Below are 26854 nucleotides of genomic sequence, written 5' to 3'. Positions count from 1 at the left end.
AGGGTGATTTTAATTTCTCTTACAAAATTTGTTCCTGGCCTTGTTGACAGGCAAGTACCGTGTGCGTGATCACAGTGAGCTTTTAGTTAAAGGCTGCATCCATTTCTTTGGTATCTTTGAATGGGATCTATTTCTGGAGATATTTTCTTATTTCTGACTCGTGCCTGCTGTTGTCAAGGTTCCGTTTTCTGTCTGAGGAGTGGGAAGCACAGTGAATGCAATTCCCTAATTTATTAATGGGCTCCTCAGCTACCCAAGTGACATTATTGTATAAAATCCAAGCATGATCATTGATGCCTGAAAGTCTTACTCTGTGGTTATGGTGATGTAATTGCTTTGGAGCTGTTTGTGAGCCAGAACAGGAGAAACATCAACTCTACTTTGTTTAAAAAAACACACACATACTTAGGAGCTATAGTTAGGATCTCTTCATGTTTTAAAGATGAGGAAGTGGGAAAGTCTAGATTTCTTTCCTCACGTAAAGTAGCTTTTAGTCTTATTTTTTTCTTTATTTATTTTGTATATTCCACCTCCAGACTGGACTGACATCCTTACATCTTGCAGCTCAAGAGGATAAAGTAAATGTAGCTGAAATACTCACGAAGCATGGTGCAAACCAAGATGCTCAGACAAAGGTAAATCATGGAGGGGCTACTGTGTCCAGTGTGCCAAGGGATGCTACCATTGTAAAAGGAATGTTCCACTGAGCTTGCAGTTTTACTTCTTTGTTCTCTTATTGTAGCTTGGTTATACACCTTTAATTGTGGCGTGTCACTATGGAAACATCAAAATGGTGAATTTTCTTCTCAAGCAGGGAGCAAATGTCAATGCTAAAACAAAGGTAAAGAATTCTTCATTGCTTGCTTTTGCTCTTCGTAGTGAACCTGGTAACCAAGCACTACAAATACATACCATAGGTGCCTTTTTACTGGGAAACTATGATTATTGCATGGTAGATGTCAACATATGGTGATTCGTGGCTGTAGTGGAATCCTTTCTGTCTGCTACATCTCATTGTGTGGTGTTCACAAAGGAAAAGTCAGATAACTCTTCAGGTATATGAAAGAAGGAGATAGAGAATCAATTTATTTTCTCTTTTTTTTTTTTTTTTTTTTTTTTTTTACTTGCAAACTAACAAATGCAAGCTTGTTTCTGATCTCATTTACACATGGTTTACACCAGTGTAGTACCAGTGTGCTGCCAAACTAATATGTATAAATTCAGACACTTTGAGGGTGATGCCAGGTTCTTTCCAATCTGCTGGGAGAAGAGTGGGAAGAATTACAGCTGATCAATGTGTGGGTGGTATGACTTTGGGAGAGGAAGCAGCTGTGGTGGGGGAATGCAGTTTACTGAAGATAGGTTTGGGGTTTTTTGAGGGGAATCTGGGTACAATGTTACTGACCAGTTACACTGAAATGGTACTGACTGCCTCTAGCCAAAGTCTGAACAAAATCCACTGACTCCAGCCGTTTCTTCTAGTATAAACTGGTGGCACAACAGCTGAATGTGATGTGTTTTGTATCAAGAATTGTCCCTCTTCTGAGTATACACAGAGAGGTTCTGGTGACAGCAGTGGGTGTGTTGCATCCCAGGTATCATTCCATCACCCTTATCAGAAAGAGAAGGTAAACTCAAGAGCTGCAGGGCTTCAGCTTAGTTAAAACTGGCTTCAGGCAATAGCTAGCTACTAGCTTCAGGTTGGATGTCTTGGGATGAACGTGAAGAAATCTGTTGATATTTCTAGGGGCATACTTTGTATTTGTAAGATCCAATCAAAGTCACAGGCTTGTGGTCTGCTGGTCCGTCTGGCCAGCTCCTCTGTCCCCAGCCGCAACCTCTGGGATGGATAATTTCTCAAAGCACCATTTCACCACAGTGGTCACAGCTCAATGTGGTAAGAAACAGCACAGTAAATAAATAAAAGATGCTGGCCTATGCCTTGTGAGATCACCCAGAATCAATGGGCAAAATCCAGGGATTCCAAAAGAACAGGCCACACTACTAGAAAAACAGCTGATAGGAATTAATAAAGCAGACACTGGCAGGATCCAAATGATAGCTGCCAAGACATTCAGCTGAGGTATTTGGAGGCTGACTAAAGGGACAGACATACTTGTGTCTTTAGTATTAGGTCTCACTGTATGTCTGAGGGGGCACTGGGCCAGGTTCTGACACCATTTCCCCAGGTAGCTCACTTATTTAGAATAATTAAAGTCAGCAAGTTTGCATGAGAGTATGGGGCAGTTGTTCTCCAAAATCTCATGCCTAGGGACTAATAAAAATACTGGCAACCTGTCAGCTGGTACTGTGGAATCAGTTTAAAGAGCAAATCCATCCTGGCTGGATTCAGGATAGGCGTGTTAAAGAATAAGTAACCTCTATTGCAGCTTGGTCTTTAATTAGAGAAAGCCTGCATGATGGTTTTTGCGATCTCCAATGTAAAACAATATGGGTGAATTCTGTTTTTGAGGGGCTGCACTAGTATTTAAGTAAAGATAGCATATTTACTTTGCGCTACAACCCACAGTAAATTCCTCCTTCAATTTCTTAGTACGCATACTGTAAATATAAGAACAGTAAGAGTTCTGTACTATCGCTATCTAATTAGTAGTACAAAGCATTACTTGCATTTATTACTTTGCAAAAAGGATAATTGTCAGAGTGTGTCTTTCAGAGCCTCCCCCCAGGCTTTGCATAAGTGTACAGTAAGATCAACTTGGTGTTTCTTCTAGTTTATTCTCTTCTTGCTTTCAAAGCCAATTGCAAATAATTTTGTAAATGAATTGCCTGACTGGACTTACACAATACCATCTCAGATCAACAAGCTGAAGTACACTTTGCTTATGTTTTTGTATTATGTAACATTAGAATGAATCACTGGAGCAGATAAGTCTATGGAGTTAAGCATGTTTATTAATACAGACATTGTATACGTGGTTTTAGGTGTAATTACAGCTTGGTCTAGCCTTTTGAAGGCAAAGTATAGCTAAAATTGATTGACATTTGTAATAGGTATGTATTGTTAGCCTTTTTAAAAGCAAGTATTCTCAAATCACTGCTGTTAAAAATCATATATTTTTTTAACTTGGCTGAAATATTTTAAAGGCAAATCTTGGGGCTTCTATAGAAAACTAAGATGTCAGAAGAAGAAAAATGTTCTCTGCTCCAGCTATGATTCTGTGCCCTCAACATGCCACTTTAACTTAACCATTCATCATTGTTCCTCCTTCTGATTTAGGAAATGAGGGATTATCGAGATTGTTTATGTTGTAGATGAAAGATGATTTATAAATAAAAATATAATCTTCCTTTATCTTTTCATTAATCTGGGGAAGGCATATTATTATTACTGAAGATTAACTTTGGGTTGATGGACCATAACTTCTTTTTGAAATGTCTCAAAAGGAGCAGAAGGAAGCAAAGCAAAGTGTCTAATCACTGGTGGTTGTTGTTCTTTGTTTGTTTGCTTTTATTGGAACCACCTTGGACAACAGAATGGGTATACTCCTCTTCACCAAGCTGCTCAGCAAGGCCACACTCACATCATTAACGTTCTTCTTCAGCATGGGGCCAAGCCCAACGCCATCACCACTGTAAGTCTGAAAATTGTCAGTGGGAACTTGTTTCCCTGGACAGTTTTTTTCTTTCCTTTTTGAGGGTTTGAGAGCACACTGTATTCCTCATGCAGCTGGCTGTCAGATGTGTAAATGCAACTTCCTTTTCTTTTCCTTATCCTCTTAAGGTAGTTCAGACCAAATCTAACTCATTGTGCACTAAGCTAAACGTGAGGTAGGGAAACTAATTTCTGAGCTGCAGGGTCAGGCTGGCCACAGCTAGCTGTGTTGTGCTTGTTCAGTTGCCCTCTGCCTCAACACTTGTGTCTGTAAATTGGTATCAGTAAGGATCCTTCCATAAAAAATGAAGGGAAAGTCAGAACCTGGGCTTTTTTGAAGATTTAGACCCAAATTTCTGTCCCCCTATTCACTGGATCTGTTTCAGGTTCTTACTGAGTTGACTGACGTTAATACCTCCTCAAAGATGCTCATTAACTTCTGGCACAGCTCCTTCTGCCTGGTCAGCCAGGAATGCAATCATCCCGTTTCATGTTGATGTTGTTATTAGTCACCTCTAATTGGGGGATCTCTAAATGCAGCTAGAATGTCCAAAACTTGTGTTGTTCCCCAGAGTGGATCGAGTGTCTGTGTACATTTATTGTGCATGCTTAAATCAGTGCTGGCACCCTGTTTGGTCCTGGAACGATCACATTGTGTAATCTTTTGTGAAGTTGTCTAAAATATGAGTTTATGCACCAGATCATCAAGCGAGAGGTCATTGTAATCAGCTCCTGGGGCTGTAGGTACTATTGGGCATATTCAACCGAAGGTCTCCCTGCTTGCTTTCAGTCCTCATGTTGGGGCTGTCACGCCCAAATCTAACCTAAATCCAAGCAAGGTCTCAGGAATCTGTCTTTACTGCACAGTCTGCATGCTTTCTCAGGTACTAGATCTGTTCTTGTCCACACATAGCAACCTGTAGCTTGAGATAGAATTTCAACCTGAGACATCTGGCAGGGGAATATGGGAGTGGGATATGAGCAGTTAATGTGCAAGTGACAGTAAGTGTCAGGTTTGGGTTTGTTTTTTTTTTTGCTCTGAAGATGTTAATCTGTTCATTTTGTGCTGCTTATCTGCAAATGCTGTGTTGCTTCAGGGTTGCTGAGCTAGGCTAATAAAGAATTTAAATTATAGATAACTAAAGCCAATCCTGAAGTAGAAAGAAGCCCTCAGGCTGATATCCTGCGCACAGTGCAGTGGGGTCACAAGAGAAATCATTTCAGTGCAAAGAGCAGTACAGTGGCTTTCCTTGATTCCACCAGTAGGCCAGTATGTTGTCCTTTGGTTCAGTGCAAAATAACATAAACCAGTTCTGTGTAGAGCTCTTTACAAAGGCTCATGTAAACATCCTTTCCTCCTCTCCCCAAGTTGAGTGACATGGGAACCATGGACTGCCAGTGTTCCAGGTGATGAAATGGAGATAAATAGGCTTAAACACTTACTAAATTATCATTTCAATGACCACCGTTTGATGACTTGCACGTGTATATATCATGGGCATTTAAACTGCAAATAAATGTATTTAAATAGAAGTTAATTCCCCACCCCCAAGCCTTATATAGATTGTGTTTGTGTTTATTAGGCCATTAGCTTTTGTGTACTTTTGTTGGACATAGGTTTTGTTGTAAAGAGGAACAGAAGTGTATGTGGACAACACAGCTGTAATCTTGTATTCCCCAAAGTGGGCATTGTTCCTCATAAAGATTTGATTTTCAAATGGAAGTGAAACTGTAACATTTTAAAATACATTTTTTTAGAAGTGTATTTGTGACATAGAACCATTTCTGCAAAATAAAACATGAACTTCTGCAGGCAAGACATCCTGTATAGTGAAATTTGAGCCCTGAAGGGTTAAACCATACAGCACTTTTTTATTTAGAATAGCAGGCAGATGTAAGTGTGTTGTGTTACCATGGTAATCAGGGCTATAGTCTTAAAGAAGTTATAAAGGCAGAGTCAGATGTAACAGTGAAAAAACAGTGATTTTCCTAGGCTGTGCCTTGTTTTGGATGGAAATGCTGGCTCATGCAGTGTTGAGAGTGATCTCATTGGTTCACATCACAATCCTCCCTCTCATTGCGCTCTCTCTCCCCTTCTCTCTTCTCTTCAGAATGGTAACACTGCCTTAGCTATTGCAAGGCGTCTGGGATATATCTCAGTGGTCGATACGCTGAAGGTTGTAACGGAGGAGATTACTACCACCACAACTGTGAGTTGCAGATGCATTAAAATGTCTCTCTTCTTTATTCAGAATGTTATATTTATTTTCTTCCCTCAGACTCTCCATGTATCTCTTCCTTTTTTTTTTTTTTTTTTTTTTTTTTTTCTGGTTTAATCCCCCTTTTCTGTTGGATTTTTGCAAAAGTGCTCCAGTGCCTTCAGTGTATTTTGTAAGCACGTGGAAGTGTGTGCAACACAACAGGCTTCACTGAGCTAGGTAACAAAATCTATGTGTATACAGATGGAAAACAACTATTTAAGAACAGAGTAAAACTTTTTTCTAGATAAGGGTCTGAGCTGCAAACCCAAACTTTTCAGAAGTTTGTGCATTGTTGTTTAGATCCTGTCCTGTTTCTCTTTTCACCTCTCCTTTTCATTCTGTCCTTACACTTCCACACTTTTGACACCTACTGAGGCTCACCCGTTGCAGCACACCAGAGCAAACTTCTTAGCATTTGGACTGTGCTAGCCATGGACTGGTGCCAAGATTAATGATGCTCACTAGATGGCTCTGAATCACATCAGTCATCTTGTTCTCAAGTCACTTTCAGTTCAAATAGATCCTATTTTTCCAGCATACAAAAGAGTCTTTCCTTTTGTGCTCAGTCCTCCATACTCCTGGTAGTCTGTATTTTGACTTAAGGGTCTGTGAATAAATAGTATTTGCTGAACGTCAGCAAGGTGGTACTGTTGCTTTAAGCCAGAGAAAACATATATTCTGACACTCTGGGAGGCTAAGGGTTTGTTCTCTTGGACTTTTACCTCCTATCTACAAGTCTTTTAGCAGGTAGAAAGAGAGAACATTAGAAATAGTGCATTGTTTAAGAAATTAGTGTTAATTTAAATTTCCATTACTGCATTTTATCTTGTGTAACACTGTTGTAAGGTTATGTTTGGTTTTGCTTTTTTTTGGGGAGTGGGTGGTATTTTTGGTTGTTTTTTTTTTTAATGCAAGAAGAATTAGCAGTCTAGAAAACCTGTCTGATCAGGATGTCATTTAGAAGCTCAGAGGCATAAAAATCCACAGATTGCTTTCAAGATGCCACTACTCGGTCAGGGAGAGGGTTAGGGGAAGGGAAGAAATCCAAAGTCTCTTGTGAAAAAAATGGGAAAATAATTTTTATTTTGTCACATGCTGACAGCAGGTCTCACAGATATTAGCCAAGGAAGATGAAATAAAAGTAACACGGCATAAGGTTACAAATAGAGCGAGCCATAATTTATTAATGACCTGCAAAGATCAGACTGAGTCAGGTTTGGACAAGCATAATTCCAGAAGTCTCTTAATAAAGATTGTATGTTTTTGTTGCGATTTATTTTGTGTTCTTGTTTAATTATATAGTGCATCACACTTGTACATGCATAAACATATATATATATATCTCCAGAGATTTAGAAAAAAGAAACCTAGGTAAAATTTTTTTTGACAAACTGTAGCTCTTTTCAGAAGTATATTTATTAGCCTGAAATGATACCTTTGCTGTTCTCTGTGCTGTGTCCTGGCACACTTTTCCCATTTGTGCCCTGCTATAAGTTCTAACTTCTTCCTATCATACATTGTGTTGCACTGTGGAGCTTTGTACCTTGTCATATGTAAGTATTAGATGCTTTGTAATAACAGGGATTACACTATGAAAAGACACCTGTGAGTTATTTACTTTGGATAAATGTTTCTTTAAACTTTGAGGGTAATGGATTTTTCTACCAGATACCAGATGCTTGGAGTTTAGGACTGAATCAAATACCGAACCTTACTTGCATAGTTGACCTCTAATGCTTGCATGTAAGAGAAATCTGAAATCTTGAACTGTGTCTGTGTACAAAGCACTGCCTTTAAAAGTCAGGTGGGAACTCTCGATAAGCTCAGCAGATTTTTCAGCTATGAATTTGTCGGATTCTTGTACCTTAGGGATATACAGAATATAAACCTCTGGTGGTGCTGTTCATGGTGAGGAATGTAGATTAAACATAATTTAGAAAAAGTCCTAAAAAGGAGGGATAAATTACAGGCACTCCCTGCAATAAAGTTCTCCAGATGGTGAGGTTGGTGTTGCCAAACCAGAACACAGCATTTAGCACTGAAAAAAAAGGTGCTGTCACCATAGCTACTTCATTCTCTGAGGTTGTAGCTGAGTGATGCATGGCGGATGTTAGACAGGCTGATGCTTTATTGATATTCAAGTCACTGGTGTTTGAGATGAGGAAAAGATCTCCAGTGCCAAAGCCTTTGGTCTAACTTCGAACAAATTTTCCTCTTAATTGCATTAGCGTTATTATTAGTGGAGCCACACGAATATAAAGCAATAGAGGGCATAAAGTGCACTTACTCAAGGATTAGAGGTGAACAGGAAGTAAATCAGAATAAGCTAGACTTTCAAATGTTTGCTATGCAATTAAGTTTTGGGGTATTTATACAAATAGATATAGTCTTCCTGTGGACAAATGAATATATGAGGAGCTTTGAAGTTGCCCATAATCGCTGAATGTACATATAGGTTCATATACCTGAATTATATACCCACCAGATGAAAATCTGGCCTTACAGTGAAGGTCTTAAATACAGAAGCTTGAAGTACATAATTGAATTCTCAGTGGCCCTAAACAGTAGGGATTTTGAGAAATATACTTTGTGAAATTTTCATAGTGGGTCATTCATGGGGCTAGATACGGATTTAAAATGTTAAGAGCATTTGACGTTTCTAATGCGCCTATCAATTTTAAAAAAATCTAGCATTATATTAAAAGGTCATCTAAAACCATGAATTTACAACTTCTGTTGGGAATTGATGTAGAATTAATAGTGGAGTTCAGTGTTCTAGAGATAGCATTACAGCTTTCTTTTCCTTCCAAAACACACACACGTGCATGCACACAGATGTTCTCTCTTGATTCTGTTTTCCAAACTTTGTTTCAATCGTTAAATTATAGAATAATTTTCTCTGACTGAAGGGAAAATCAGGAAGTAAATAAAGTATCCTTACTTCTCTGTAAATAAATAATAATGTCTAAGAGCCTTAGTCAGAGACCCGATTGTTATTATATAAGGGCCTGTAAAAACCAAATTAATTAAAAAAATTATGATAAACCTTAGTTACTAGGGTCTGCAGATCTAAGTTAATGGAAAGACTGTATACAGTGTTCCTGTATACCTGTAGCTTGTGGACTGGAGTATTGTAGTGTCCGTTCACTTCTGTGTTCTTCTAAGCAAATGGATTTTGTACATAAGCTAAGGTTGGGAACAAACTTTTCTTAAATAAATTTTGGTCGTACAGCAGACATACAAAATCTAGCATTTGTGACTCCTAGGCAGACCCTTTCTTTCCCTTAGCTGGTCACCTCCTCTTGCCTTTTTTTTTTCCCCCTGATTTTTCAGCTATTTTACATGGGGAACAAATGAACTGGCAATAGAGAATTTGCAGTACACTTTGTGTAGATATAGTTGCAATGCCAATTACAATGCTAGTAAACTCATATTCACACACAGTGCTTTCCACTTCACTTGAAAAAATATACAGCCCCTTCACCTGGGTTTCTTTCTTTAGCCCATTGTCAGTGATTTTTATTTTTAATTTGCAATCTATTTGTTAACTTACTGCTGTACTCTTGAAGAAACAAGGTCCACACCACCTGGACGATAGCATCCTCCCCATCTGTCATTGCTGGCTTTGTCACCCTGCTGCTGCCTGGCATTTGTATCTGAGGAGAGCCATGGGAAAAAAGTCAGACATATTGGTGGAGGCCTTTGGTGAATATAAATTAATTTTCAACACAGAACGTGTGTTATGAAAAACACTGCAGCAGAAATAATTAATTGTCTTGAATCATGGGTATGAGTGAATTTAGGAGGCCTAACTGGGATTGCCATTTGAAGCAAAGGTTATTGTTCTTTCCTTGCACCTCAGGAGGGTGAATTGAAAACTGCTGTCACAGTTAAATATACTTCAAAAATGTAAAGCAGATTCTTAAAACCAAATTTCCAAAGTAATTACACTATTGGTAACTTTCCTATAGACGTGCAGTATGTTATGATACTCAAGAACGCTGTCTTTGACAGTTTGTTAGAAGTAGAGAAGTATAAAACAGAATTGGGAAATACCTAGTAAGGTTAGCGCAACAAAAACTGCTGTTTACTTCACTGTTTGATATCAGTGGGCATTTTCCCAAAAGCAGTTGCATAAGGTACTTGGGATTTGGCTGACATTAACGATCCCTCAGATTGTATGCTCTTCCACTACTTCTGCATGTTATGTTAATTTATGCTTGATAGGTACCACTCACAGTAGGGAGTGAAGCACTACCTCAGCGGGAGTTTCACAAGACGTGGCCCCTGACATTGCTCTCTGTGCCAAAGGGGCACATCTGCTCCTACATACCTTAAAGGGAGATGTGTGGACTCCCCCCTCCACAGCTCCCCAGTTCAGCTGACTGGCTGCAGATCTGGGTGGAGCCAGGGAAATACTTTTCTGTTGTGACTAATGCTGTTCTGATGACTGCTCTTTTTTAAGTCCTTGATGTTTTGTGTCCTGTATCATAACACAATGAGGAGTTGCTGCAGGCAACTTTTTCACACCTTGCACTTCCTGTAGTTTCTCTCATTATGTTCTTCCTCTCCTTCTCCAGTATGTTATTTTGATGCTAAAAGGATGTCCCCATTCTTGATTCAGCACCCCTTAACATCTTCAGTTTCATTCTGGAAGTCATTAATGAAGTTAAAAATCACATTAAAAAAAATAATCTTCCAGTGTTCTCTTGCTCTGTGCTCTCACAGTTAAACAGTGTCCTCCCAGCAGTCCTCAGTCCATACTTGCCTTGTATCACAGCAGTTTTAGCTTTTTGGTGCATAGAATATATCAGAATGTTCAAATAACTCCCCCCCCCCCCCCCCCCCCCATGTATATGTGATTTTGGGGAGTATACATATTTATGAGAAAGATATTATTAATATGCAGTGTAATCACTTTTTTTTTTGGGGGGGGGAGAAATGTTTCAAGTGATCTGTGTAAACCTTTCACATCTTTTTTTAGTTTAAAAATTGCACATCATTCATAACTTCATTTCCAAATGCTTTACGATTTAATAATTTCCATATGCCACATACAACTTTCTGAAACTCTTCTGTAGACATTACCTAATTCATTTTAAAATCATGTTGGAAATATTGAGCTGAATTGTTCTACATGCACCATTTATAAATACATTTGCTGAGAGCTTTCTTTTCTTATTCCTCTAACTCTTTTTTTTTTTTTTTCTTTTTTTTTTTTTTAACTTTTCTGCCAGAATAAATGTTACCTTATACAGCACTGAGGATAGGACCTTCTGGAGTAAAGATGAAAAATAAAGTTAGGGGAAGGGGAAACATGTTCTAAAATATCTCAGCAGATCCCACTGCTGTTGCTGTTGAAAATATCTTGCTGTAAACCTTGCTGCTTCTTTTGATGTTTGATTTGAGGATTGATGTTACTGTCTTTGCAGACTGTAACGGAAAAGCACAAGCTAAATGTACCTGAGACAATGACTGAGGTGCTGGATGTTTCAGATGAAGAAGGTGAGCAACTTTGCTAAGTTCCTATTCCATGTTGCTTGTGTAACCTCTAATACAGGCTCAAGATAACTGCTGAGGTACTTTGACTCTTTATTTTGCAGTGCTTGAAATGAAGTTCTATGTAATGGCCTTTTAGAAATGACATAGTCATTATGGCATTAGAATAAAGATGCCAAAAGTTGACCGAAATCAAAATCCTGGACCCTTGCATCTTTCTTCATAAAAAGCTTAGCTGAACCAAATCAACAAATAAGAACATTTCCTGACTTCAGATTTTAAAATTTAAATATAGAGCTGTCCCAAAGCTGGGTTTGACCCTCCCATAAAGAGGAATTTGAGCAGTAGATTTTTTGGATCAGTGCCTTCTATTTCAGATGCATATATCTAGGAGTTCTGCCTAACTGAAAACATTTGTGTAAGAAGATGCATAAGGTAGAAGGTGAGGAGACTGCTCCCTTGAGGGAGCTTTTGGCACACACAAATCACAGATACGTACGGCATGACATAAAGTAAGCACTTGTTAATAAGTTTGGCACTTTGGTTTTGGTGTGTATTGTATGTACAGGCAAGAGTTGTACCTCTTAGCTAAGTCCTAAGACAATTTCTGTGAACTTCTGGAGGGACTGATAAAGTACTGTGGTTTTATACAGCACAGAATTAAGGAAACAGCTTAAAAACATCCCTTTGTAAAAAGGCACAATTGCCTTACAAATTTTAATCACAATGGCATCAGGTAAATATACATGTTTCAAAAAACTTTCTAAGTTCCTTTTTATTGTTGGCACTGTTAATTAGTATCACTGTATCTTACATATGCCATTTTACAGTTATTATTATTTGATGCAAATAATTTGTAGAGTGACTAATTTTAAAAAGTCCTAGGTATTTAGGAACACAGGTTACAGGGTTAGGCTTTTTTCTTCTACAAAGAACACAAATGCACTTGTGGTCCTAAATGGTACTGGAAGTTAATGACGTTTGTGTTGCTAAACTGCTTGTATTTTATTTTATTTTTTTGAAATGGGATTTATGCTGATAAATGATTTGCACTCTTGAGAAAATACAAAGTTTAGGCTCCAGATACTGCTACTTTTTTTAATGCTTGCAAAGCTGCAAGTGAAAGCAAACAAATGTGATTTAAAAGAAATTATTTTCTGCTGCATCATGATCAGTGAAATTATATCTCTCAGGCATGTTTTTGCTACATTTTCTCTGTTTGGAAAACATTCAATTACTTGTGTAATTATTATGATGCTTTTTAAATTGCTTATAGCCTTATGTTCACTGTTGAATTTTCTACCAATCTTTTGAAATACCATTTAACCGTCTTTAAATCCACAAAGCCTAGTATGTCTCCCTCCTTCTACAGGATGAATACAGGGTATTCCTTTTCTTAAACCTATTTATATGTTGTACAGCCTTTAAACACTCTGATGATGAACGCTTCAGTGATGGTGAAGCATATAGTGGCACAGGTGCTGTTAGCAGAAGTTTGTGGAGTAAGACAAACTTTTTCTTTTTTTAACTCTGATTGATTCTTATATTTTTTTGTGTTGAAGCAACATGAATTTGCTTAATCTGGGTGCCTAACACTGCTCCTTTTCATTACTTTTGAAGTGTGACTGTGGGTGTGTGCTTCCTGAAAGGTGGGAGGAAGAAGGGAATCCAGAAAATCAAGATATATTGCCTGTATCTTGAATAAGTTGGCAGAATTTACTGTGGCCATCCAGCATGACTAATGTTCTCCAGTGCTTTGAATTAACATTCTCTGCTGTCTGTTACCATCTGACGCGTACCGTTTGTCAATAGCCAGCAGATAAGACATAGGGACTCTGGCAGTATTGATGGTGCCTCTGTGACCCTGCTGCAGGTGGCGAAACAGGTTGGTCACAGTTACAGCGCTTCATGCCATTGTCCTTGTAAAAGCTGTTTCTACAGGCAAAACATTCAAGATGTTGTGAAAATTCCGTGCATCGTACTTGTCACAGGAACTTAAAATAGCTGGGGGCAGGAGAACTGCAAAACTTTTTTAATAAACGGGGTGAACCTTTTAGTGATAGTGTAGTTTTTATAAGAGGCTAGCGTTAAGGTTTCTGTAATGCTATGTTCTTAGCTGCTTTAAAGTGATGCAATGTTTTCTGAAATAAGTTAACATGATACAGTAACCTTGCCTGCCCTAATTATATAATTATGAAGTTGAACACAAGAAGAGTGCTTGACCAGATAAGTATTTCAGGTCCCATTGTGGAGTTTGTTCACCACTGGTGATAAGTATTTTGCATTTTGCCTGGGAAGCAGTTATATTGCATAATTGTATATTGTTACGTTAATAATATAGTATTCATATTCCTAAAATAAATTCAAGGCAACATCCAATCTTAGCAGTATAAAATAAAGGACCAGGTAATCTATCAAATAGCTCAGCTTGGTGTGTAAGGTCCTGCTCTGTGTAGCCTTTTTAAAAATATTTTGAATGGACAGAAAGCCACACTAATTCTTCTTTGATTGTCATACAGCACTTTTATGTTTAGTAATGGTATTATTGGTCAGAATTCTTTACCTTTTACTGTACCTGAAAAAAATTATCTTTCCTTTGAACTGAATCAGATTATGTTCTTTATTCAAAATTGCATTTGAATTATTGTTTTTCTAAAATTAGACTGCTGCTTTTTAGATTATAAGTATCAGAGTTAGGTGCAGAAACAGGTGTGAGATGTCAGGGAAAGAGAAACATCCATGACATTTACAGACAAGATGAAATTGGATTAATAGGTTTTTGTGCCAAGGTCAAGGAAGAAGTGAAAAAAAAGAAACTGCATAGGCTAGCCAAAACATGATTTTAGAAAAATCCTACTTCATCTGCTGTAAGCCTGTTATGTGATCCTATGTGTATCAGATGTTCTGTGGCATTAATGAGTCTTTCCTACTTTGTGACCATCAGGGCCAAAAGTGTATCAGCACAGTTTCATTAAGCAGTTTCTTCATACACCACAGAACTACTCACATGTGTATGTGTGTTACTGCTACTTTCTCTGTACTGTAGTCTGCCATGAAGACTCTTTAAGGATAATCACCCACCGTTTTTTGCTCAGCACTGTGCACAGTGCAGATGTAATACAATCACTGTTCAGAAGGTGATGGCCTGATCTTGCAAAAAAGATTAAGAAGTGCTTCTCCTTAAGGATGGGGATTACCCTACAGATTCCCACAGGCCTAGCTGTTAAGTGATGTGGTTTCTGAAGCACATATCCATGCCAGCAGAAATGCTTTGTGTGAATAAAGTTGCACTAAAAAACCTGTGAATTTTTATCATTGCATCTGGCTTAGCTGTTCTTATTACCACAAAGTTTAGTTCCTTTGAAGCTGTTGCCACAAAAGAAGGAATTTGCACCTGAGGGATCCTTACAGCGGTAAAGGGCAATTACTGCAAAGCATCTTCTGAAATGTGTTTTAATGACATGTACAGAATTAGTGACGTTAAGCACAAGCAGATGTTTCTTTTAGGGCTGAGTCAGTGTAGACAGGAAAATCTAAAAAAGGCAGGAACCTTTCTTTTTATTCTCCCACGTGTTAGTATTGTATTGAGGAGCATGTTGCTGCTCCTCTGTACTCATTTTGTGCGTTATTTATGTGGTAAGAGCTGTGCAAACTGCCGATTTTATCTTAGTGACTCCCATCTGAGATAGTCTAGTAAGGATACTGCTGTATATAGAGGATACAAACCCAAGCAGTATAACAGGTTGTCAAAGAGCTCTCATTTGTGTCTGTCTGAGCCTCCTCCTCTCCTGCTCTCTTTTCAGTCCAGTTAATTTTCAGAAGCTCTGTTTTCACTGTCTCTTTGAGACTAAGCTCTGGCCGCTGCAAGAAATTGACATAGCTCTAACCACAATTTCCTACATCCTCCATTATGTCAGCACAAATGTTCTATCGTGTGGTGAATCAACCCAGAGAACTGATCTGTCTGAAAATAAAGCTCTTTGTTTGTTCTGACAAGTTATTTTTTGGCCAGACTACTTTTGCAGGCAGAAAGGAGCAGAAAGGCTGAAGGAGAAGGTGAGACACCACTGCCAGAAGCAGCATCCCCCTGAGTTGGCTACCATACAGGTCACTTCACACCACGCAGTAATTAATGCTGACATTTCAGTTGCAGAGAAGGGATAGACAATGTTGAGCGAATGGTCATGTGCAAACAATCAATGGAATCTCAAAAATCAGTTGGAATCACAATATCCAAAGAACAAAAAGTGTCTCTTTCATAAGGGATGCTTGTCTAAAAGCTGATAAAGAGTTGGCCTTATGCCTGGTTGAGACACAAGGTCATGTTGTTGGCTTTTTTTAAAAAAACCTTTTTTCTTTAAAAAAAATAATTAGAAATAATGAAGTCATCTTAAAAAGAATGTGATTAGGACATTGAATGTACTCAAGCGTTCCTAAAAATGGAAACAATGTCATTAGGTGTCTTCAAATAATTTATAAAAGAAAATACCCATTAATGCCTACATATGACAATGACCCAGTGTCAGATTGTTGCATTTTTGCTCTCACAGAAGTTGCTAATTTTTCTCCTTTGTAGTTTTAAAGCTCACTCATCATTCAAGTGATGATACATCATTCAAGTATTCACAGTAATAGTATCTGTGTAAAAGTGGGGTTTGCTATCCCTTCATGTATGTGCATCAGTGACAAGGTGTCATATCTGTGAACTGCTGCATCACTTAAGGGCATAAAAAATGTGATCTTAGATTCCAGAAAACAGTTCACAGCTAATCCATACCTGATTATATCAGAATTCTGATTAAAAAGAAAAAATCCTTTTTGTTATTGAAAACAATTGCTTTCTGCATAGACAATTTTTTCCAATGTAGAGAAACTATCAACAAAGAGAACTTTCAAACTGCTTAGGCTGGTTCAGACGCAGGCTCACAGGGGACTGAAAAGTTACTGCGTTGCAGACAGACCCTGCAGTAGGGTTCAAGATTTTATTTCTGGCACTGTTGATGATTCCTAAAGGACTCTCTGGAAGTCACTCTAATTATCTCAGTCTTCCAGTTGTAGAATGGGATAATGATAAGCTTCTTTGCCTAGCGTGTTGAGAACTGTGAAGAAAATGCCACCTGTACCTGTTTACCTGCCTTTGTAACTGCTTGTCTGGAACTAACTGGCCACCTAGTTACTGTTGTGAAAGTTGTTATCGTTAAATGGTAATATGCTCTGTTATCCAAGAATATTCTCATGTCAAAGTGTATTGCTTCATATTTGTGGTAACTGCAGCCTGCACTTTGATAAGCGTACTGAGTTCCTTCATAGTATCTATAACAGCAGTAAACAGAGCTAAAATATTAAAGTGAATTTCCTGGGGGCCTCCGCACGTAGCCTCTCAGTACACTAATACTCTGGCATATGTGTGGGAAATGAGCAGTTAGGTCTGGGCAGAATTCATTGCTGTTGTACAGACACATAATCCCACTGAAGTAGTGGCTTAATTAGTTGGAAGACTTAAGGAATAACTTCCCTTAATTAAACATAGAAGTTAAAGTTGCGGCCAGGAACTTTTCTTGGTTAGACTTAAGTAAGTTGCTGTTGCTGCACTTTAAAACACTAAATTAAGAATAACACTGCTGAATTAATTTACACTCTAAATTAAGCATCTTATAGCCAGTAGTGTAAAATGTAGCCAAAGATTGTTGACTTATAGAAGTAAACCACAAGCTATGTATTGAAAAGTCAGTTGAAACTTTTTTTAATGAAAAGAAAGCTGTGCTCAGAAAGAAATAGCTGTTGAGTAAGTTGGTTCTTAAAATGTTACTTATAATAACTTGCACAGAAAATATGCCAGTGTCTACCTCCCATTTCCTAGGAATCTGTATGCTTTAGATACCCTGTGAGGTTTGTTATGCAAAGGGTTTGATGCTGGTACATTTTAACAAGGTCATCCAAGATGAAGGCAGATTCTTCTCTGGAAGGTTGCTTTTGTTCACATGGTATCATTAAGGTTTCTTAACGTTTCTTTTTTCCCCTGAGTAAAATGAGAATATTTTTATTCTTCTAAGTGCTGGATGTGCAAATGCAACAGGCAATCTGAAAATTGGTTGTCTTTTTTTCATTCACGTGTTGTCGACACAAGAGGTTCTCAAAGTAATGGTTAGCTGCTCAGTTTTCTCTTATAACTTTATTGATGTTATTGCTAGGAATGTGGAACAAAAAGTTATAACAAAGTCTTACTTGGATTTTTTTTTCATTGAAATCTTTCACTGAGAACATAGCTTTTTAAAAAAAATATATCTGGTATTGTCACTGGAAAGAAATTAAATTATTTTTGTTGGGGTAGCATTGCTTAAAGATTGCTCATTTGTTACCATTTTAGTAATGAAAAATAGGAGATTGTGGTTGCAAAAATTTTGGCAAAAGTTTTAAAGAAACTGCTGGTTTTCATTTGCATCAGTTGTTGACAAAAAGTAGAATTGACCAGATTAGCAATAATAAATGATGTCAGTGACATGTGTAGACGTGACCCAAACTAAAGACACACAGTTGTTAGTGCAAAGAAGGAATAATGCATGGGCATGGCCAGTAGACACTAGTGTATTTATACAGTATTTCCTAAATTGTTTTTTTTATGAGCAATGTTGAATACTGAATGGTTTTCTTCAGATATTTAAGTTATAGAGGGGACCTACAATAGCTTGTTTATTGAAGTAAATGATAATTCAGCATGCTAAAAAGGGGAAATGTATTTTGGACTATTCTTAGAATCACAACATCACGTAGGTTGGGAAGGAGCTGTGAGCCCAGCGAGCCCACCGCTGACCATGGCCCCAGGCGCCGCATCTGTGTGTGTGTTAAACCCCCCCGGGTGGTGACGCCGCCCCCTCCCCGGGCAGCCTGTGCCCATGCCGGGCCACCCTTTCCCTGAAGACATTTTTCCCCATATCCAACCTAAACCTGCCCTGGCGCAGCCTGGGGCCGTTCCCTCTTGTCCTGTGGCTTGTTCCCTGGGAGCAGAGACCGAACCCCCCTCACAGCCCCTGTCAGGCAGCTGTGGGGAGCGGTCAGGCCCCCTGAGCCATCCCCCATCCCGGCTGAGCACCCTCAGCTCCTCCAGCCGCCCCCTATCAGCCTTGTGCCTCAGCCCCTTCCCCAGTCCCCTGCCCATTCCCAGACACACTGCAGCCCCTCAGCATCCCCCTTGCAGTGAGGGACCCAGCACCAAACACAGGATTTGAGGTGCAGCCTCATTGGTGCTGAGTACAGGGGGACCATCCCTACCCTGGTCCTGTTCTGTTGGCCACATTATTTTGGATGCAAGCTGGGATGCTGTTGGTCGCCTTAGCCACCTGAGCACACTGCTGGCTCACATTCAGCTGGTCATCAACCAGCACCCCCAGGTCCTGTTCTGCCAGGCAGCTTTCCAGCCACTCTTCCCTAAGCCTGCAGTATTGCATGGGCTTGGTGCGACCCAGGTGCAGGACCCGGCACGTCTCCTTGTTGAACCTCATACAGTTGGTCTCAGCTCATTGGTCCAGCCTGTCCAGATCCCTCTACAGAGCCTTCCTTCTCTCAAGCAGATCAACACTCCTGCCCAACTTGGTGCTGTCACCAAACTTACTGATGGTACACTCGATCCCCTTGTCCAGATCATCGGTAAAGATGTTAAACAGTACTGGTCCCAATACTGAGCCCTGGGGAACACCACTTACCCATCTGATCTAAATCTGCCTTTAAAGCTGCTGGATATTCCCACTCATGATTTATAAAAACCGGTTGCTTTTACATTTACATTAACCTCAAGTAGCCAAAGGTTTTGTGGCTGCTGACAGTACTTACAGGTATGTTGTAGTCAAAGTGAGCTCTCCCAGTCAGAGGAACATTACCTGTTCTGTGGGCAGCAGGCATCTAGAGCTATTGTTCCCTGAACAACATGGCTGTGAAAGATGACTTGTGTGTGAGGACATAACATTTTAAAAATATTTTTTGAAATGCTACATGAAAGAGCAGTACATGCTGTGTGAATTTCACAAAGGCAAAATTAGTAAATACTTTGTATCCTTGGGAAGAAGGAAAAGACTTTTTTCCCCTGCTGTTTTCACTTTAATGTGTGCAGGGTCTTGGTGAGCACTTTATTGGGAGCCATAGATATCTGTACTAGACTGAGTTTTCCTTCCTTAACACCCGATATGTTTTGTATTGTGAGGAAATGTCCTATTTCATAGGACATGAACACCCAGTTTAGGGTGAATTTTCCTCTTCCCTGAGAAGAAAGCAGTGATCTGATGGAACGAAAAGCTAAACCAGTCCTCCATCACTTCACTCAGTGTGTTCTTCTAATGTTATTTCCTGCCTAGAATTCAGTGTGGGATCTGCTTTATTGCTTCTCTTGAAACTTTACAGAGAACTCGTTCAAGTCCCTGTTTGGCTGTTCGTGGCATAGTAGCCCCACCGCACCTCAGACTTTTCAGCATGCCTGCTATATTGATGACCTTCCAGGGCTTCTGTGGCTTATGGACATAGGGATAGTTTGTTTTGGTCCAATTCTAAAAAGGCATTCCTTTATATTTTGTTACCTAGATCCAGTGCAAAAACTTTATAGATACTGTAGTAGCCACCTGTGAAACACTGGAATTGGTTTTGCAGTGGGTTAATTTATGAGAAAAAATCAAAGCATCTTCCCCTCCACACGGATCCTAGAGGATAGACATACAGGGGTTTTTCCTTTCCATTTGCTTCACCTTCTGTCTTTCTGCAAGTGCTGCACTGAGCTACCAATAGCTGACATGAAGATTCATGTTAAGTCATGTTTCAACATATGAAACCACACATGAAACCCTGGTTTCCTGACTGGCAAAAAATAAAGAAATTAGAAGCATTAGCAAAACTGTAATTTAGGGAAATTTCTAGTGTGTGTGGGCCATTAGATAGAGGAATGACTTTAGGGAAGTGAAGGCGTCCAAGGAAAGTGTCAGAGAAACTCTGCATTATACATTCCTTTAAAGATGCTTCAGGACTTTACATATTCCATAAAAAATTGTGCTTGCCATAGCTGTCCCTTCTCCATCTGTTACTTTTAAGGAGCAGCACTTATGTGGGGAGCTGTAGACTTATCTGCATGCTGCAGAGAAAACAGTAATTTTGGCAAACTCACATAACTGTATCAGGCTTTAAAAGCATCTATTAAAAGCAATTTCTGGCAGTTTCTGTCACAGCCCTCTTTCATTTTTTTAATACTTTTATCTATATTTTCTCTGTGTTTTGTGAAAAACATTTCCAGAACAATTCTCATACAGCAATTGTAATTTGAAGTTCACTTCCATAGCAGGGATAACTGTAACGATGGCAGGAACTGCTTCTGTTGAGGCTTCTCTAAATGAGTTGATGCTGTAGATGCATATCCAGAATGGCATGATGAAAATGTTAAAACTGCTTACTTGATCAAACATTTGCATAGCTACCTGATATCAAAGGATAATTTCTGAAAAAAACCCACAACCTAGTCTGTTCTTGAAATGTTAATGAAACACTTGTCCTGTGAGCCAATACTAATTTGCTTAGCTGAGAACTGCATGTGTCTGGGTGCCTGAAAACTACTGTCTTGTAAATATTATTTTGCATTTAAAACACATTTCTGATCTCAAAGTGATTCATGATTGTTGCTTGAGTTAATCAGTTATATAGATAGGACATAGCACTCCTTTTTGCAGAATTTCAGAAAACGAAGAAGGACAGTACAGCAATATCAGTATGGGTCTCCAGTTTCAGTGGTTTGGTAAAATCCTGTGTCTTCAGCCAAATTGTCACTGAAGGAGCAGATACGTGATCTCAGCACGTGGCCTGTTTCTCATAGTAGTCTGTTCAATGATTTATAATTCTCAATCATCAGCATTGAATCCTGATCATCAGCATCATCAGCATCAGCATCAAATGAAATCATCAGCATCAAAATTAGCTTTTTGTTCTCTCCATACTATTCAGTTAGAGTAAGGCAAATATTTACTAAAGTGGCCAGTCAGATCTGCCCAGGTGCATCCCTTCCTGCTAACAGGTATCTTAGCAATTAGCAATTGGGATCCACTGCTGTATTTGGATATTACGGATTCATGATACGCAAGAATAATATGTGGTCAGCATAAAATGTAATAAATAAATAAATAGGAGCAGACCAGTAAGAGTCATCATACGAATGTTGCTGACTTGAGCAAAAAGTTAATTTGTTGTGGATTTTTGTGAGTTGGTTGGTGCCATGGTTTAACCCCGGCTGGTAATTAAGTACCACACAGATGCTGACTTACTCCTCTCTCACCCAGAGGGATGGAGAGGAAAGTTGGAATGTAGAACTCGGGGGCTGAGATAAGAACAATTTAATAATGGAAGTAGAATAATTTGTATTTATTGAAAGAACAATAATAGCAATGATGACAATAACAGTTATGATGAAAAGGGGAAGGGAAAGAATAAAATCCAGAGGGAAAGGAAGAAAGGAGCACATGGTGCGTGGTGCAACTGCTCATCACGTGCTGACCAATGCCCAGCCAGTCCCCCAGACATGACTTGTCCACTCTGGCCAAACCTCCAGGTATATATATACCAGGCATGATGTCCCATAGCGTGGAATACCTCTTCAGCTAGTTCGAGTCAGCTGTCCTGGTTGTATCCCCTCCCAATTCCTTGTGCCACTCCAGCCTTTTTGCTAGCAAGGCTTGAGGAACTGAAATGTCTCACATCAAAGCCAAAACACGGCACTGCACTAGCTCCTAAGAAGATAATTAAGTCCATCCCAGCTGAAACCAGGACACTTAGTTGGCACTATTTTAATGCAGACTTTGAAAACAGTTCTGTATGGCTTTGACAGTGACCAGCAATGGAGTTTATTCCTGCTCTAGTCTAAGCAAACAGAATAAACTCCAGGCAGCTGCATTTTAAAAGCTCGAAGCTCGTGGGGAAGTTTCCCATTGATGTTCTGCCCATTTTTTGCCTGCCTAACTAACTGCACTACCACTGGGTATGTGCAACACCGGCTGCTCCTTGTAGGCTCAGCTGCATCCTTACTGCTTCGTGGTTGTGTAAGGCTCCATCAGAGCCCTGTGGAGCTCTGTAGAATGATGCCAGTGCTGCTATTTTAATTGTTTCTGTGGCAGCAGTATCTGAAAGGTTCAGGGACTTCTGAGTCAGTGAGAACTAGCTGTTTGGTTTTTCTGGATTGTGCAAAACAGCAGGGTGGAGAAGTTCCCCAGCTAGTGCCACCTGTGTTACACATCATGGTGCAGAACTGGGCAGGGATGCCTGCTCAGATGGGCTGCAGGGCACTGCTGCTGCCTGAACAGTCCCTGCTGTGGGAGAGCTTGTTTGTTCAGGTACAGCACTGATGCACGGCAGCTCTACTGCTCTGGACCGGAGTGTTTGCATAGCTCTGCCGCCTGGTATGCATGGATTCACCAGTCCAAGAATCTCTGTGCTGCTTTTCACTGCTTAAAATAGATATGCCTTTGGTTAACTTGCTTGTGGCAAAGATTTAAAACTTTGTGTAAAGTGATTCTAACAACCATCAATGCAGTTTTCGCTTGCCCGTTCTGAGTTTCTGTATCAGGCCTTCCTTGCCTTAAGGATAGTATTTAAATCCTGACGTTTATTTAATTTTCCCATTCTGATTCTTGGGTTTACTGTCTCTTTTTCCCTGCTCCATTCCTTTTTCCATGCTTTTTTTCCATCTCTTGGATCCAATCCTGCAAAGTGCTGGGTCTCCAGTTTTTCAGAAGAGGTTACCTGATTTAAAATGTTTTGTAGGTGGCCAGCGCTTCATAGAAATGTTTAGCAGCTTGTTTAACAGGTCCATATCTCCTCATATTTTTTTTAGTAACAGACCTGGAACCTGCTTAAACGTATAGTGTCTCAGCGATCCCTTCTTCCAACCCTGGCCCTTGCCAGTCCCACCCTTTGTATCCATCTTCTTGCTTCAAGTGATCACTCTGATTATTTTGTTTTTCTTCTGTCCCCCTTCTGAGGAGAAAAGAAAGAACCCCAAGGATTGCAAACCCGTACAAATTGTATGCTTCTGTGGGCGGTCTTGTTCCAGGGCATTATTGTGGCCACTGGAAACAGATTAATGGACTAACCAGATCATTGCTGAGAGTGCAGCAGGACCATGAAGCATTGTCTATTGTGCTCTGGAAAAGCTACCCATCGTATTGGGAGTTATTTGTACTCTGCAAAGGAAAAATGACAGCAGCAGCATGTGTAGGGCCTCGGCTGTTGGCCACTTCTTGTTTAAATACAGATGCGTAGGTTTGGGGATTTTAATCTTTTTACTTCTTGTTCCAGTGTCCTTAGCAGTAAACCCCCAGTGTTTCTTTTAAAAGAGTCCAGGTACTTGATACTTCCTTCTAGTACATTTTATTTCCTTTCAAACCTGCTCTAAAGAAGATGATGTTACTCAGACGTGCAGATTTGGACAAAATTACTAGAGATATTTGAGAGAGGGGCAGTAGCAGTGGTGAGGCCAAGGCTGAACAGGAATGCTTTAATTGGGGCACAGTGCAAGGTCACCCAGTGACCTTTTGTAGTGTGTTTTCCCCTGTCAAGTAAACCTCTGAAAGTCTGTTGGTATGATTGAAGAAAGGAAGGTATTATTTCAAGTAAGTAGGAGATAGATCACTAAGTGGGTTACTCATTGAAAGCCACCTTTAAGTTCATAAATGGCCACTGAAAATCGTGGAGCGTTAATGTCAAGGGCTGTATTGTCATGAACTTCTTAGTAAGTGGTGAAAATGTTACTGTCGTTAACTTGATGGGGAACGTGATGGCAGGTGAATCATTTCTAGCATGATTAGAAAGGGTAATTTCTTGTACTGCCACAAAACTGCCATCTGGTAAGATTTGCTGTGTAGAGAAGCTCATGGTCAGCTGAATATGTAAATTATTCTCAGTAGATAACATGTCTGTGCATGTTTGAATTGACTTAGGCTCAGGGATATAGCTGTGTTAGATCTTTTAATGGTAGCGTGTGTTACTGGCAGGATGAATGAGTGCTTGTTACACAGGCTCAGAATGATTTGCTTTGTGCATGTGCAATTGTCCTGCAAAGCAGGAATTAAGACACTGGGGTAGCTACAAATGTAGGAGATGTTTTGTTGCTACACAATCATTTAGACTTAAATACATATTTTTTTTCCTCCTTTGTATACTAGAGGCGCTACTTGTTTGGGGAGTTCACCTCACTGAGGAAAGATGGAAGGGCACAAGGGGTTGGTGGGGAGCAACTTTAACTTCTAGTTCACTTGCTCAAGACTAGTACCCTAGCAAGTAAGCGGTGTTAGCAACAGATAAATATTCTGAAGACATTGTGAAATATTCCTGGTTAGACATTACTGTTTGCAGATGTTCACAGCACATAAAACAGCTAGCGTAACTTAGACCCATTATAGACAACTCTTAGATGAGAGGCCAAAGCTGAAATAAGAGTAGAGTTTGGATATTTTTTTTTAAAGGATGTGGGTGTGATGAAAGTGGTGAAGATTTTGCCTTTGTTTCTGTTATAGATGGAATGTCTGGCGTGATTATCTAGTTTATTTGAAATATAAGTTGAAATTGCTTTTACTGTTTGATTAACAGCATTGCCTTAATATCTTCCAAGTTTTCACTAAGCCCTGTGCTTTAGAATGTGACATTCTGAGGAAACAGGAGGCATCATCTGTCAGAAGACAGGAAACATGTAATGATTAAATGCATTTTATTCTTTTCTGTGAAACTGTGCCCAGTTTCTCCTCTTAATGTGGGCAGATGGAATTTTCAAGAGCTTTTGTTGTTATGCTGAAAAGATTTAGATCTCATTTTTGCATATATTTGTATATACAAAAAATCTTATAACCCCAAAGATTACTTAGTTTTAGGTGACAAGTTATAAATTATTTATTTATTAACTGAAACATCAAGCTAGACAAACTGGCTTGAATTGTGTCATGAAAACAAATATCAAGATTTCTTCCTTTAGTAGTGACCAACACTCCTACAGCTTGTAACACCAGTAACATTGGGCAGGAGCAGGGAAGATGCTCTGCCAGAAATAGCATCAGTAACAATAATTGGTGTTTGCAATTTTGCTGTATTTAAACTTTAAATCACACAAGTGGCAATTATCCTGATGCCCGAATGAATTCTCTTTGAAACAGCATGGATACCACTTACCTAACCTTGACAATCTTTACAATCCTTTGTGTTTCTCAGTGTATTGGAGTAAATTTCTGCAGCTGGAAGGTATAGCCCCTAAAAACTGTTCCGGTGTAGCAGTTGCAGGTCTCCTCCATGTAACTGAGCTGCAGGTTCCTGATGTTTGCCCATGCAGGTTGGAAAATGGAGATGGTTGAAGATGTTGGTAGCCTAGGGTCATGTTGTGTGGTTCTTTGGGTCATGCCAAGCCTCTGGCAGGCTTGTACAGTAGTAATTAACCATTGGGAAAATGACTGAAATATCCAGGCAGAAACTGCGGGGAGAAATGGTGTAGCAAATGGGAATGAAAAAAAACATCTACAAGTTGCTTGGCAATGTAATCTGTTTTGTTAGTCTGCTGGGGAAAAGCAAACTGTGACTTCATATAGACAGAATTTCCTGGGGAAAATAATTTTGAACCCAAAAAAAAGAAAAAAAAAAAAAAGAAAGAAACCTTGTTATTCAGAGTATATCAAAAAGGTCACATAACCAATGATCACTTAGGCTTTGTTTCATTATAAATTACTTACCTGATTAATGATCATTACCATCTATGCATATCAGCTTATTTCCAGTTTCTGGATATTGCCATGTTTTAGAAATAAGATTTTTTTTGCTGGTCACAGAAGGGTGTTAGAGCATGGATGAGGTAGCCTCATATGGTATGGAGTTTGGACAATGGAGAGTTTAAATTAGGATTTGCAGCTATCAGGCATAAGGCCACAGAAAACACCCTTTCAGCTGAAAACACATAGCTTGCAGTCAAGGAAGTGGTTCTATTTAATCATAAACTGTCAGGCTGTGATACAGTATAGCTGTGACCAGAGAGCTAAAATGGATAAAGAAACAGAGACATCATGCTTCAGAGTGGCAAAGCTGTTTGCCCCTTACCAGTATGTGCAACAGCAAAAATCAGATTAAATCTAATTGATTAATCACCTTGATTTCTTTTTTTTTTAATCTTGCTTGATGTGCCAGTTTCATTAAATACATTAATTGCTTGTGGTTTGCAGTGTTTCCTGAGTGGAAAAGGCTTTCCTGTTTATTGTGCCATCCAGCTGTTAGGTCCCAACATGCAAATGAAATGTAACTTGTGTGTGTGCTGATCTCTGTCCCTTCTGTCATTGGTTCAAAGGTGATGACACAATGACAGGAGATGGAGGAGAGTACCTTAGGCCAGAAGACCTCAGAGAACTAGGAGATGACTCTCTACCAAGCAGCCAGTTCTTAGATGGTATGAACTACCTGAGGTACAGCTTGGAAGGAGGACGATCTGACAGGT

The 26854-nt window shown here is 39.4% G+C and overlaps 1 protein-coding gene across 39 annotated transcripts in view; it reads left to right on the top strand.

The window, feature by feature from the left end:
- ANK2 (ankyrin 2) overlaps positions 1-26854 on the top strand; it is a 395080-nt gene that overhangs the window by 301087 nt on the left and 67139 nt on the right. For all 39 annotated transcript variants that reach the window (XM_080373623.1, XM_080373646.1, XM_080373648.1 and 36 more), the window contains 6 exons: positions 537-635; positions 743-841; positions 3498-3596; positions 5728-5826; positions 11310-11382; positions 26708-26852. In XM_080373623.1, the coding sequence (XP_080229749.1) occupies positions 537-635; positions 743-841; positions 3498-3596; positions 5728-5826; positions 11310-11382; positions 26708-26852 (614 nt within the window). The remainder of the gene's footprint in view (positions 1-536; positions 636-742; positions 842-3497; positions 3597-5727; positions 5827-11309; positions 11383-26707; positions 26853-26854) is intronic.

Source organism: Falco punctatus, assembly GCF_963210335.1.
Source record: "Falco punctatus genome assembly, chromosome: 1".
Taxonomy (NCBI): Eukaryota; Metazoa; Chordata; class Aves; order Falconiformes; family Falconidae; genus Falco; species Falco punctatus.
This window is presented reverse-complemented; position numbering and strand designations above follow the sequence as displayed.